The 14235-nt window shown below is 41.3% G+C and overlaps 1 protein-coding gene across 1 annotated transcript in view; it reads right to left on the bottom strand.

Moving 5' to 3' along the window:
- The window catches only part of KCTD8 (potassium channel tetramerization domain containing 8), a 213466-nt gene extending 199310 nt beyond the window's left edge, over positions 1–14156 (bottom strand). Inside the window, 2 exon segments of the mRNA XM_006088463.2 lie at positions 13117–13983; positions 13986–14156. Of these exon segments, the coding sequence (XP_006088525.1) occupies positions 13117–13983; positions 13986–14067 (949 nt within the window). The 5' untranslated portion in view covers positions 14068–14156.
- Between the last annotated feature and the right edge of the window lie 79 nt (positions 14157–14235).

Here is a 14235-nt window from a genome sequence, read left to right as displayed (position 1 = left end):
TATGCAGGAGCATGTGTTTGTGATGCTGTTGCTGCCGTTGAAATTTGAATAGGAATAGAAGGTAGCCTAAGATTAGACCATAGAGCAGTGGTTCTCAACCTGTGGGTCTCAACCCCTTTGGCAGTGGAACGACCCTTTCACAGGGGTCGCCTAAGACCATCCTGCATATCAGATATTTACATTACGATTCATAACAGTAGCAACATTACAGTTATGAAGTAGCAACGAAAATAATTTTATGGTTGGGTCACAACATGAGGAACTGTATTTAAAGGGCCAGAAGGTTGAGAACCACTGCCATAGAGGATCTTCTTGATCTGCTTACTCAAAATCTTTCCAATACCCTTCTAATCTACAGAGACTGGTGAGCTAAAAATTACCTTTCCATCATTAGTAATTAGAGAGATGAAATTGAAAACAACAATGAACTACCACTTTTCTTCTATTTTTGCAACAATTAGAAAACTGGATTTTGACAAGTTGGCAGGGAAGTAGAGATAATGACATTCTCGTGTGCTATTCTTAGAAGTGAAGACTGGTGTACTCATTTGGAGAGCAATCTGACAGTACTTAACCAAGTGCATCCCCAATGGCCCACTAATTCCCCTCCTACATGTATATTTTAAAGGTTCTCACACAGGTCCACAGTAGGCTCAGCCATGACAGGTGGAAGAAATCTAAATGTGGATCATCAGTGAGGGTAGAGGTTAGTTAGGGCAAGTATACACCAGGAAGTACGTTTCAGTAATCAATCATTTAGAAGGGCACATATAAAGGAAAGGATCTTAAAAAGAAAGTTCTTAATGACAGACATATGTATGTAAATTGATAATATATAAAAGTTAAAACAGAATATATATTTTGCAGTAATGCATAAGGATATACATTAAAGACATTAGGTTGTTTCTGGGGATGAAATGGTAGAAACTAATTGATTTAACTTTTTTAAATATATTTTTTATTGATTTCAGAGAGGAAGGGGGGAGAGAGATAGAATAATCAATGATGAGTGAGAATCATTGATCAGCTGCTTCCTGCACGCCCCTTCCCCACCCACTGGAGATCGAGCCTGCAACCTGGGCATGTGCCCTTGACCGAAATCAAACCTGGAACCCTTCAGTCCGCAGGCCAACGCTCTATCCACTGAGCCAGATCTGCTAGGGCTAACTTTTTAAAATAATAATAAAAATGAGAAATATGCTTGCACAAACAAATTTTGATAATGTGCCATGAAGATTTGTTATTATTGTTATGTTTAAAACACCATTTCCTAAGCTCTCTTATGGCTAAGATTCCACATGTCATTCATGTTGCACAACTAGACACTTGTGAACTGAGGAATATGAGACAGGCAGTGCTGACAATAGATTTTGTTGTTACGGATCATGGCAGAGGTGGTAAGGCTAGACCATGGCAGCTTCCTAATTCTAAGCTGGCACATCATTGCAAGGCAACACCATCCTTGGCAGCTCTACTCTTGGTGTGATTGGGAATCATTTCCTGGAAGCTCAGTTCTCCCAGGCAATCTGTGAGCTATCTGTATTACACTTATTAAGTTTTTTCCAACTTCAGTTATCTAGAGTGGAGTCTGCTTTCCGCAACTAACACCTCTGGAAAACACAGGGAGTTGAAAAAACCATTGTGTCGTCAAACTTTTCCCAGATTTGCTACAAGATAAAGAATTTGAGTCTATCCAGTATGGCTCAGTGGATTGAGTGTCGGCCTGCGGACTGAAAGGTCCCGGGTTCGATTCTGGTCAAGGGCATGTACCTTGGTTGCGGGCACATCCCCAGTAGGGGTGTGCAGGAGGCAGCTGATCGATGTTTCTCTCTCAACGATGTTTCTAACTATCCCTCTCCCTTCCTCTCTGTAAAAAATCAATAAAATATATTTTTTAAAAGAATTTTAAATGGCAGTATTGCTTTGCTAAGGCTGCCGTAACAAAGCATAAACTGGGTAGCTTAAACAACAAAAATTGATTATCTCCCAGTGCTAAAGGCTAGAAGTCTGACATCAAGGTGTTGGAAGGGTTGGTTCTTCCTGAGAAACATGAGGGAGAATCTGTTCCGTGCTTCTCTCCTAGTTTCTGGTGGCTTGCTGGCGATCTTCAGCATCCCTTACTTTGTAGATGCATGAGCCTGGTCTCTGCTTTCATGTTCACATGGTGGGCCCCCAGTGGGCATGCCCATCTATATCTCTACGTCCAAAAGATCTCCTTTTTATAAAGATGTTAATCATTTTGGAGTAGGGTCCACCAGAATGACCTCATTTTAACTTGATTTCCTCTGTAAAGACCTTGTTTCCAAAAACGGTCACACTCTGAGGCACTAGGGTTTCAGGCATCAACATATTTTTTTTGGGGGGGACACAATTCAACCCATAAAATACTACACACAATTTAACAAAAAGTATAGCTATTAGTCCCTGTTATGCCCAGATTTCAGGATCCCCAAGAAACCACATCAGGGAGCCAGCCAGTCCGATGCAAAAGCATAAGAGTCTTTATTCGAGCTAGCTCGGCTCCCCCACCTTGCCGACGCAGCGACAGGAAGCAGAGAGAGATAACTCTGTGTGGAGACGGGTTATATAGGGGGAGTTGGAGGAAGGGGAGGAGAAAGGACTGTGCTCTGCCGATTGGCCAGGCACAAGTCTGTGTCTTGTTCCTGGGTGTGGCTAGCAGAGGCTTAGACTTCCGGGAAGAAGCTCCTTGCCAAGCACGTGGCCAAGGTAAGATGGAGCACTTACCCTGGGGCAAGGTGGAGGGCCTAGCCCTTACCCTGGGGCAAGGTGGAGGGCCTAGCCCTCGCCCTTTCAGTCCCTAGACCTCGGCGCTTGTACTAAAACTGGGGTAGACCTGTTATTCCTTTTCTTAGTTTTATCAAAAACTGGGTATTACTGAACTTCACAGTATGAATGCTAAGTATCAAGTGAGAATTATGATAAATAAGGCTTCATAATGGTAGCTATAAAACAGACAGCTTACAATAACTTAAGTTTACAATCCAAACATGCTAACACGGAAAGTAAAAACTAGAATAGTGTAAGTGGTTCCTGAATGCCAAAGAACCCTATTAGCCCAGCAGGAAAAAAGTAAACAATTATACTAAGCTACAGAATATCAATGCTGCACTTCCTAGCAGATTTATTCATGGTTCCTTTCACCAGCAACATTAACAATTCTATGTCTTGTTAACAATTTCTATATCTTCTTATTCCAAAGCAAATATATATCTTTTATGTTGTCAGTGAAGCATGCTAACCCAACCTTTCACAGATCCACTTGACTGAAATGAAAAGGAATACCTCACACCCATTTCAAATTCAAATTTAACCTTAATTGTGGACTAACACAACCAGGAAAAGCCTTCATGTTAATTTGACTTTAGAATTTCTTCATGAAGAATAGGCAACATTTCTAAGAAATAGGGCAAATCTGGACCCTTGAACAGGCTGTGCATTTCTTCAAGTGGTAATATCTCTCAGAAATGGAGTCAGGTGTGATACAGAAACTAGAAAGTTCATCACTTTCAAATTACTGAGTTTATCTCTAAACAGGCAATTTCAATAAAAGGTCAAGATCAATATTAGTGTGACATTTTTCTAAAACAACTGGGTCATTATTCAGCCACAGTCTATAGGGCAAATATTTTTAATTAGCAGGAGCACCATGGAGTCATACTGATGCTTCCCCTACACACACTTATGTGTACACACACACACACACTCAAATTCATGCCTAGATTCTTGTGAACAGAAGTTAGTAAGAGATATAGTTGGTCTTTGGCAATGAGCAGGGCCATCTTACAGAGCCTCAGAAGCTGGGTATTGCGCATCTATTACTACCACATCTTTAGCAGCTAACCGACTGTTTCACATATAATATTGGTTAATGAATGCATTAATTAATATAAAGAGCTAAATAAGAGATATGACTCATTAGCTTAAGATGAATCTACTCTGGATTTCTCTCAGTTCGAAAGATTTTATATTTCTAATTTTTTTTAAAAAAAAAACCATTAAATGAGATAGTGAGTGAAAAGATATCTACCCTCAATAAATACCTTTAACACACTCATTAAGAAAAGACAGTCTGGCGAAACCGGTTTGGCTCAGTGGATAGAGCGTCGGCCTGCAGACTTAAAGGTCCCAGGTTCGATTCCGGTCAAGGGCATGTACCTGGGTTGTGGGCATATCCCCAGTAGGAGATGTGCAGGAGGCAGCTGATGGATGTTTCTCTCTCATGGATGTTTCTAACTCTCTATCTCTCTCCCTTCCTCTCTGTAAAAAAATCAATAAAATATATTATTAAAAAAAAAGACAGTCTGAAACACTAAAATAAAAACAAATAAATTTTATTCAGCACAGATTACTTTAAACATATTACTTATGGAATCCCATGGAAGTAAGATGGAAAGGGTCAATTTCTACCATTTGCTACATAAAGAAATGAAATACAGAAAAAGAACATAGCACAAAATAAAATAAATCTTCATGCGAAAAATTAAAACTATAGCTCAAGGACTTCTATTGCCAAATCTTGTTTATTCTAAGTCAAGACCAACATTAGATGGACTAATCCCCAAAATTACCAAAGAGAGCAGACCAATAATTTGTAATTGCCATGCCTGTTTCCTCCCACTACTCACTACGAAGTTACCTCTGTAGCAACTTTTCCTTATCGGAAATAGATGTCACCAAACCGAATTCAAGAACACATCAAAAGGGGTATAACATAACCAAGTGGGATTTATCCCAGGCATGCAAGGATGGTTCAACATGCTCAAATCAATAAGTGTAATACACACAAGGATAAAAATTGCATGATCATCTAGGGAAGAGCAGTACTATGTTGAAGGAGAGATAATATCAGAATCTCTTGGTCCCCATGCCTAAGAAGCAAAACCCCTGAATACTATGAATGGCTTAATATTTTTTAGTCAGATTCCTTGACAAATTCTGACTGGAGCTTTGAGGTACCGGGAAAGTAATTTAATCTCTCTCCTGAAGGGAAAGTGAGGAAAAATACAACACACATCTCAGAGGTTTGCTATGAGGGTTAAATGAAGTTTTACACATATACTTAAAAGAATATCAAACACAAATTAAATGCTTAATATGTGCTCACCATTGATATATATTAACTTAAAGGCCTCAAAATACATAACTAATTGCATTTGTGTACATCAGTGATTCCCAAAGTGGGCGCTACCGCCCCCTGGTGGGCGCTGCAGCGATCCAGGGGGGGGGGCGGTGATGGCCACAGGTGCATTTGTTTTAACTTTTTTTGTATTACCTTTCTATTCTGAGTTCAATAAATAGTTTCATAATTTCAAACTTCAATGTTTCTAATTTACACCTTTCTTTACTATATTTTACGAAAAAGGTAGAAACAAACATTAATACATATATCTTTCTGTTTAATTGCTATTAAAATTTTAAAAAGAATTAATTTCCAGGGGGCGCTGAGTAATATTTTTTCTGGAAAGGGGGCGGTAGGCCAAATAAGTTTGGGAACCACTGCTGTACATTGTAATTCTCAATACCACATTTCTCTTTTCTTTTGAGGAATTTGATAGCTATACCTATTCAAAATTGCTCCAGTAGCATTATCTGATTCCATTATCATTATCATTAGTAAAACTTTAGAACAGTTGTTGACCTACTAAATGTAAAATCAGTTGTAATTTATTATTAAAATAAGTTTGTTCTAGTTGGCTCTTCACTGCTTAGGGGGAAATGTGTTCTTTTAGGTCTATTGCTGGTCACTCATTAATTTTGACATCATTAACAAGAACACTGGTATTCAATGATTACTGTTTCAAACTATAGGTTGTATTTAGGCAAGGCATCTCTTAATCTGATGAAGGCTTTAACTTTGATTTTCATCAGTTTTGTATAAGAGAACAAATGGTCACAAGGCCAGGTGAGCGCGAACATTGCTCAGAGTTTGGGTATTTGGCCAAAAATTTCAGGCTAGATTTTGGATTCAAGAACATATCTCCTCAATTTTGGGAAAACTATGTTAGATTTCAACTCAATCAGCTCCTATTGAAACTACGCTACACATATGAATATAAGTTTTCTAATTGCTAAAAGTCTAGGTATTTGAAGAAAGCAGGTATCTAAGGCAAATGCTGGCAGCCATTCAGAGATAATTCTCAGATATATTGACCTCTTCTAGTTGGTGAAGCCTGCATCTAGAATGTCTCTTTGCAGATGGAGGGTAAGGATTTTCATGCATATAATTTCACAGTGAGTTGTGTGTTTTTTTAAGTTTAAGGTATGCTGCACGTAACTTGGAAACATTTATGTATTGTTATATGATTACTGATGACATGATATTTATCACATTACATAATTATAGTACAATATTATTGTCTATATTCATCATATTGTGTTTTAGATCTCTATAGCTTATAATTTCTTGTTACAAGCGTGTACCCTTAAACACCATTATGCTTATTCCCCTCCCCCAACCACTGCTCTTTACTCTCTGCTCTTTACAGGTTTAACATTTTTAGATTCCACATATACATGATTATCATACAGTACTTCTCTGTGTCTGACTTATCTCAACATAATATGCTCAAGGTCCATTCATATTGTTGCAAATGTCAGGAAGTCCTCTTTCCTCATGGCTGAATAATATTCCATTGTGTATATGTACCACATTTTTTATTCATTCATCTGTTGATTGACATTTGGCATGTTTTCTTGACTATTGTGAAGAATACTGTGATAAAGTGATGGAGAGTGCTTATATCTTATTGAAATTCTGTTTTCATTTCTGTTGGGTGTATACCCAGAAGTGGAGTTGCTGGATCATATGGTCATTCTGTGTTTTAATTTTTCATAGTGCTTGGCCAGTTTACATTTCCACCAACAATAGTTAAGGGTTCCCTTTTTACCACATCCTTGCCAACACCTGCTGCCTCTTGTCCTCTTAATGATATCTCACTGTGGTTTTGATTTACATTTCCCTGATGATTAGTGATGTTGAGGACTGTTCATGTGCCTATTGGCCAATTTGATGTCTTCTTTAGAAAAAATGTCTATTTAGTTCTGCCCATTTTAATTGGATTAGTTCTTTTTTGTTATTAAGTTGACTGAATTCTTTATATTTTGGATATTGCCCCTTAGTTGATATATGGTTAGTAAAATTTTTCTCCCATTCTGTAAATTGTCTTTTCATTTTATTAATTGTTTACTTTGCTATGTAAAAGCTTTTGAGTTTTATGTAGTCCCATTTGATGATTTTTCTTTTTTTGTGTGAGTGTACTTTTTGTATTATGTTCAAAATGTATGCCAAGATCAATACTGATGAGCTTCTTCTCTAAGTTTTCTCTGAGGAGTTGTATGGTATTAGGCCTTACGTTTTAAACCTTTGATCCATTTTGAGTTAATTTGTGTGTGGTGTGTGAGATAGGGGTTCAATTTCACTATCCTGTATATGTTTCTCCAGTTTTCTTAGCACTAAGCATTTTCCCATCTTTCATACACTGAAGACCATAGGAAGCAAAATCTCAGACATCTCTTGTAGCAATTACAGATATATCTCCTAGGGCAAAGGAAACTAAGGAGAAAATAAACAAATGGGACTGCATCAAAATAAAAAACTTATGCACAACAAGAGAAACTATCAACAAAATGAAAAGAGAGCCCACAGAATGGGAGAACATATTTGCCACTAATTCATCTGCTAAGAGGTTAATTTTCAAAATATATAGGGAACACTTAACCAAAGGAAGACAAACAATCCAATTAAAAAATGGGCAAAGACCTAAATAGACACGTCTCCAAAGTGGACATACAGAAGGCCAAGAGACATGAAAAAATGCTCAAAGTCACTAATCATCTGAGAGATGCAAATTAAAATGACAATGAGGTATCACCTCACACATATCAGAATGGCTATCATCAACAAATCAACAAATGACAAGTACTGGTGAGGATGTGGAGAAAAAGGGAACCCTAGTACATGCAGGTGGGAATGCAGACTGGTGCAGCCACTGTGGAAAACAGCATGGAGTTTCCTCAAAAAACTAAATATGGAATTCCCATTTGACCCAGTGACCCCACTTCTAGGAATATATCCTAAGAAACCCAAAACACCAATCAGAAAGAATATATGCACCCTTATGTTCGTAGCAGTGCAATTTACAATAGCTAAGATTTGGAAACAGCCCAAGTACCCATCAGCAGATGAGTGGATAAAAAAACTGTGGTGCATCTACACAATGGAATACTACACAACTGTATAAAGTAAATAATTCTTACTATTTGCAACAGTATGGATGGAACTGGAGAGTATTGTGCTAAGCGAAATAAGCCAGTCAGAGAAAGATAAGTACCACATGATCTCACTCATATGTGGAATCTAACAAATAAAATAAACTGATGAACAAAACAGGTCCAGAGACATAGAAGCATGAAATAGACTGTCAAATTGTAGAGGGAAGGCAGGGGAGGGTGGGTGGGTGGGTGGGAAGGGATTTACCAAAGAACTTATATGCATAACCCATGGACACAGACAATAGCGTGGTGAAGGCCTGGGGTGGGGGATGTGGGTGGGCTACAAAAGGTCAATGGGGGAAAAAGAGGACATATGTAATACTTTCAACAATAAAGATTTTTTTAAATTATTTTTTAAAATATATTTTATTGATTTTTTACAGAGAGGAAGGGAGAGGGATAGAGAGTTAGGAACACTGATGAAAGAGAAACATCGATCAGCTGCCTCCTGCACACCCCCATTGGGGATGCACCCACAACCAAGGTACATGCCCTTGACTGGAATCGAACCCAGGACCCTTCAGTCCGCAGGCTGATGCTCTAGCCACTGAGCCAAAATGATTAGGGCTAAATTTTTTTTTATATATATTTTATTGATTTTTTTACAGAGAAGAAGGGAGAGGGATAGAGAGCCAGAAACATCGATGAGAGAGATCGATCAGCTGCCTCCTGCACGCCCCCCAGTGGAGATGTGAAGGGCTAAATTTTTTTAAAAAAATAAAAATCTAGTAAGATGAATTAGACTTCACATCCCAGTTCAACAATAGCATGAATTCCTAGATCTGGCACTCTCATACAGCACAACAAAGATGGGTATACAGAGAAATCCTAGAGAAGGGTGTACTTTGGCACCACATGTTACTCAGTCAACATATGGAGCGCAAAACTCAAAACGCTGTAACAGAAGATCAATAAATCAGTAATATGGTAAACTCACCAATTATGAGAAATGAAGGACATGTGTAATGCTAGTTTTAACTATGGTGTTCTGTGTATCACATTTCAAGCAGATGTTGAGAAAAACAGCCAGAAATACACATAACAGACACCCCCTCAAAAAAGAAAGCCCAATAAATCACTGGTTTTCTTCAAGAAAGAGCAACCCATCTTAATTATTAAAAGAGTAATATGAAATGTAATAGTACTAGTATATGTTGCAGATTTTACTGTAAATGAATTGATAAAATAATGAGTTATGACTGAGAATAGATAAGAGTGTCCATGTAGCTAAATGAAGCTGGTATTCCATGTTTAATGTTCTGTATATAACCTTTAGCATTACAACCCAGTGACTTGGATACAGTCAGAAAATACTGCCAAAATTTCAAGTCCTGGCGGACAGTGTTAAAACACTTCTTGGCGCTGAATCAGAAAAGGCTTCTATTGGAGTTAATCCAAAGAAACTAACTGGAGTATGATTCACAAAGCCAGGTGACTTGAACTTGGCCTGAAAATTTCAAGTTCCAGAAAAGAAGTTGGTTATTAAATTGGTTGTTTCAAACTTCTGAAAGTTTATTATACTATCATTTAATGGCAAAATAATTCTCCAATTAACTTTAAGATGTAATAAATTATCCTTACTATAAAGCAAAATTAAAATTTAACATTAATAAGAATAATAAAATCTGTCCTCTATTACTTATAATTGTTAACAGCTAACCTTTGTAAACTTTTACTACAGGTCGAGCACTGTTCTAAGCACTTTATGTTTATTCTCAAATCCTATTAAATTGATACTATAATTATATTAGACTGGTGAGGAAACTGAGACACTGAACAATTAAATAATTTAACCAATATCACACATTTGGCAAATAGCAAGTGTTGCAACTACTGAACCATATGCCACTCTCTTCCTATTTATACAGGGGCAAAAGGAGGCAGGTGAGGAGCTGAAATTGGCATTTGAGTGTATAAACTACAATTCTCTAGTTTTAGGAAAGCTTTAAACTAAGTTCATGTGCAGCCTGAATTTAAAAGTGTGTTAACATGACTGATGCATGTTATACACTAAATAAATATTTGTTGAAAGTACTGGATCAAAGGAAAAATAAAAGGTAAGGCCCTCTTCTGTATTTGAAACATAGTGGACAAACAAGGTCATCCAATAATTTTGTTTTTAATGAGTAACACTGATATTCATTTTAAATAAAGACCGCTAAACAAGGTAACTATATGCTGTATATTTCCATCATTACCTAAACTGAATAAGATGAAAATACAAATATTTTACAGTGTATTTTCATTTCCAATTTTAAAAGGAATCTCGTCCAAAATAATTTGTGAAAATATGCTGCAAGCTATATAAAACATAAAATAAGTGTATGTATAATAGTATTCAATATCAACTTTACATAATAAATTTAAAGTGATAACTAAATTAGGCTGTCCAATGACTGGAATACCACTTCAAAGAGCAATATTTAATCTGAAAATTTCCCCTACAGGGTAATAAATGAGGAAAGTTTTGGGTTGCTTCCTTAGATTTCTGGGATTTTTATGAATGAATCTCAGAGCTCATTAGTTATACGAATACTCTGCAAAAGGTTATTCATAATATGACTATTTTGTTAACACTTCTTCTAGCCCCAGAAGTGAAATATTCTGAATTCCAAATATCTCTCTCAAATTACCTTATTAGTTAAATTGGCTGAGTTTCCAACTTCCATATACTATTTTAAGGACCATTTTTTTTCATAAGTTAGAGATAACCTGTTATTATCTCTTTAAAATCTAACTAATGAACATTTTTATTGTCTAAAGTTTTACATATGTCTTCTTTTTCCCCAACTGACTCCCACCCCAGCCATTCCCACCCAGGCCAGCCCCCACTGCCCCAGTGTCTGTGTCCATTGGTTATGCTAATATGCATACATACAAGTCCTTTGGTTGCTCTCTAATCCGCCCCCCCCTTCCCTGCCATTTGTCTCTGGATCTATTCTTGTTAATGAACATTTTTAAGTCCACAACTTTCTAGGGCAAAAAGACCAAATCTATGAAAGATTCCAAAATGCAAGAAACTTAACTGCAGAACACATGCTTATATCTGCTCTAACAAAAATCACTAACCACAAGAGAGTCAAAAGTTCATTTCATCTCATCTTCTGAAATGCTTGAAAATATATCCATGTTGAAATGATAAATGTTTAAAATCTCAAATGTTAATATGGGATAAGATGGAAAGAATACTGCTAAATAGTTTAATTACTTAAATATAAGTGAAGAGATATTATATATATGCAGTAAAAAAAACACCCACCTTCCTTTGGGTGGCTTTTCTATCTTTTTATTACTGTGCAACTTGTAATAGCACTTTGATATAATTAAGACAATTAGATTTTTATCCACCACTTCAGTGGACACTTTCTTTGCTTCTCTGTTGAAATGCTTTGTTTTCTCAGGAAATCCACTCTATTTAAAAAGACAATCTAACTCTAAGACTGAGCCTGCTGTGTCTTATCACACTGCCTCAAAGGTTACTAGAATATACCATGAGCACCTTCCAATCAAGCTTGTGCCTGTGCAAGGAGACTTCCCACTTCTCCAGTCAAAATAAAGTGCAAAAAATTGTCTAATTCTCAAACAGTGAGTAAATTACCAAAATAAACAAATACAATTAAAACTGGTTTGTTTCTATCATAGACGGCCAATGGTACTCTCCCAATAGTACCGGCACATTTCGAAGCTTCTTGTGTCTTGCCAAAGAAACACCGTTTGCCAAATGATGTTCCTGCTGCCCTCCCAGCTGGCTTTTCATTTCCCCAAACAGCTCTCAGTTGTGGCCCTCCTCGCTGTCTAAACACCACTGAGAACTGAGCCTGCCCCGCCTCCCCACCCCCCAAGCCCCAGTGATATTCCGTGGAGTTCTTGAACTTGATCCACAGGATCCCCTCCTGAAGGGCACTGCACAAAGCATCATGCCAAATGCTTTCCAAATTCTCTCCCTCGTTCCCTCATTTCAGAATATCCCACGATTTATTCCCCTAGGAAAGTCGACTCAAACTCCCCACCCCCTTTGCATTTGAGATGTCCAGAAGGAGGGCTCTCTCTCTCTCTCTCTCTCTCTCTCTCTCTCTCTCTCTCTCTCTCACACACACACACACACACACACACACACACACTCACACACAGTCCCTTCCTAATCTCCAGCCCTGACAACAGCACTCAGACATGCACACTCTTTGGTTCCCTCCACCTTCCGCCGTCCAAAACACCCAGCAATTAGGGATGACAAGTGGCGCGGGAAAAAATCTGAGGTTTCTCTGGGTCGATGGAGACCTTTCCCACCAGCCGCTCACGCCCCCGCCCCCTGAGGGGCTCTGGAGGCACAGCCATCACTTCTCAGGTTGCCTCCTGCTGAAACCACCCCTCCTGGGGCGCTCGTGCGCCTAGACCCGTACCAACCCGAGGGGATCCCGGCGGTGCGCGGCGGCGCCTCCCTGCTACCCTGCCCTCGGAGAGGAAACACTGAGACGCACCTGTATTGATCCCCAGGCGTCCCGCAGGCGCCGAGAGAAAAAGGAGAACCCCTGTGCCCAGCCAGTTCTCCCAGGCCCCCTCCCTGCCCTCCGCCGCAGAAGGGAGCCCAGGGCTGCCAGGTGCAGGGTGGAGGAGAGGGCAAATCAGTGAAGTTCAGACAGAGGACTGCGTAGGAACTACGCGCTCCTAAGGGACCAAGTGGAGATCGCTAAAGCAGAAGGCGTACAGCCAGTGGCTGGGCGCACAGGGAGAGCCCCCCGCGCTCATTAATGAACCAGCGCCCGCTGAGACACCCTGTCCGTCCGGGTTGGGGGGGTACAGAACATGCGAACACTGCGAACTTACGGAAGAAGATGTACTCGGTGTAGCTGCTCCAGATCTTGTCGTCGCGGTACTGGTTGACGAAGGCGGCGGTGCCCGAGGAGTTGCACGCCACCATGTGGAAGCCGGCCTCGGACAGGCGATCGAACGCCTGCTCCAAGTAGGTGAACTTGAGGTAGAAGCGGGACGTGTACTTCTCGGGAGGGCGGTCGGGGTCGCGGCTCTCGTTGAGCGTGTCTCCAAAGACCTCCTTGGCCAGCGCGATGCGCCCGCACACCATGATGCGCGCCACCCGCCGGAACTTGGCGTCCGCCTGGTTGTCGCGCACGGTGGTGTAGGAGCCGCGGTAGCCGAGCGTCAGGAAGCCCGAGCGCTTGTCCGGCGCCCCGCCGCCGCCGCCGTGCGCTCCGGGGCCCGAGGGCGCGGCCGCCGCCCCCCGCAGGAGGAGCGCGTCGCTGCTGCCCTGCGAGAGGTTGTCCTCCAGGTCGCTCTGGCAGCCCTCGTCGTTGAGCGAGTTCTGCTTGGTGACCTTGGGCGACAGCAGCTTGACCAGGTCGGGCAGCTGGAAGTACTCGGCCTCGCGCAGGAGGCGCTCCTTCTCGGGAAAGTGCTCGGGGAGCGCGAGCTGCTTGTCCCGCAGGTAGTCCAGCACGTACCTGAAGAGGAAGCCGTCGCGGTCGATGAAGAAGCGCGCCCGGCTGTCCCTGGGCAGCTCGCCCCGGCGCCGCGCGCCGCCCCGGGGGCTGGAGGGCGAGAACATCGCGGCCAGAGTGCTGTCCGGGACGCTGAGCAGCGTCGAGTGCTTGGTCACATAGACCTGGCCGCCCACGTTCAGCTCCACCACCTCGGGGAAGGGCGAGGGCGCGCAGGACCCCGGGGCCGCGGCCGCGACGCCCCGGGCGAGGCGGACGAGGAGACCATCTCGCTAATGGGCAGGATGGTGGTGCCCACGCTGCCCGTGTCCTTCAGAGCCATGGTCCGCCCCGCCTCCGACCGAGGGACCGGGGAGAGCCGCACTTTCTCGATCGATCCCGAAGCCCGTGCCCTGCACCCCCGGGGGCCCCGCCCCCGGCCTTGGTGCGCCCTGGGGGCGCCCTCGGGCCGGGGGGGAAGGTTTCTCCCGGCGGGGCGGCCCGGTTCAGG

The sequence above is a fragment of the Myotis lucifugus genome, unplaced genomic scaffold, assembly GCF_000147115.1.
Source record: "Myotis lucifugus unplaced genomic scaffold, Myoluc2.0 scaffold_48, whole genome shotgun sequence".
Lineage (NCBI taxonomy): Eukaryota > Metazoa > Chordata > Mammalia > Chiroptera > Vespertilionidae > Myotis > Myotis lucifugus.
This window is presented reverse-complemented; position numbering and strand designations above follow the sequence as displayed.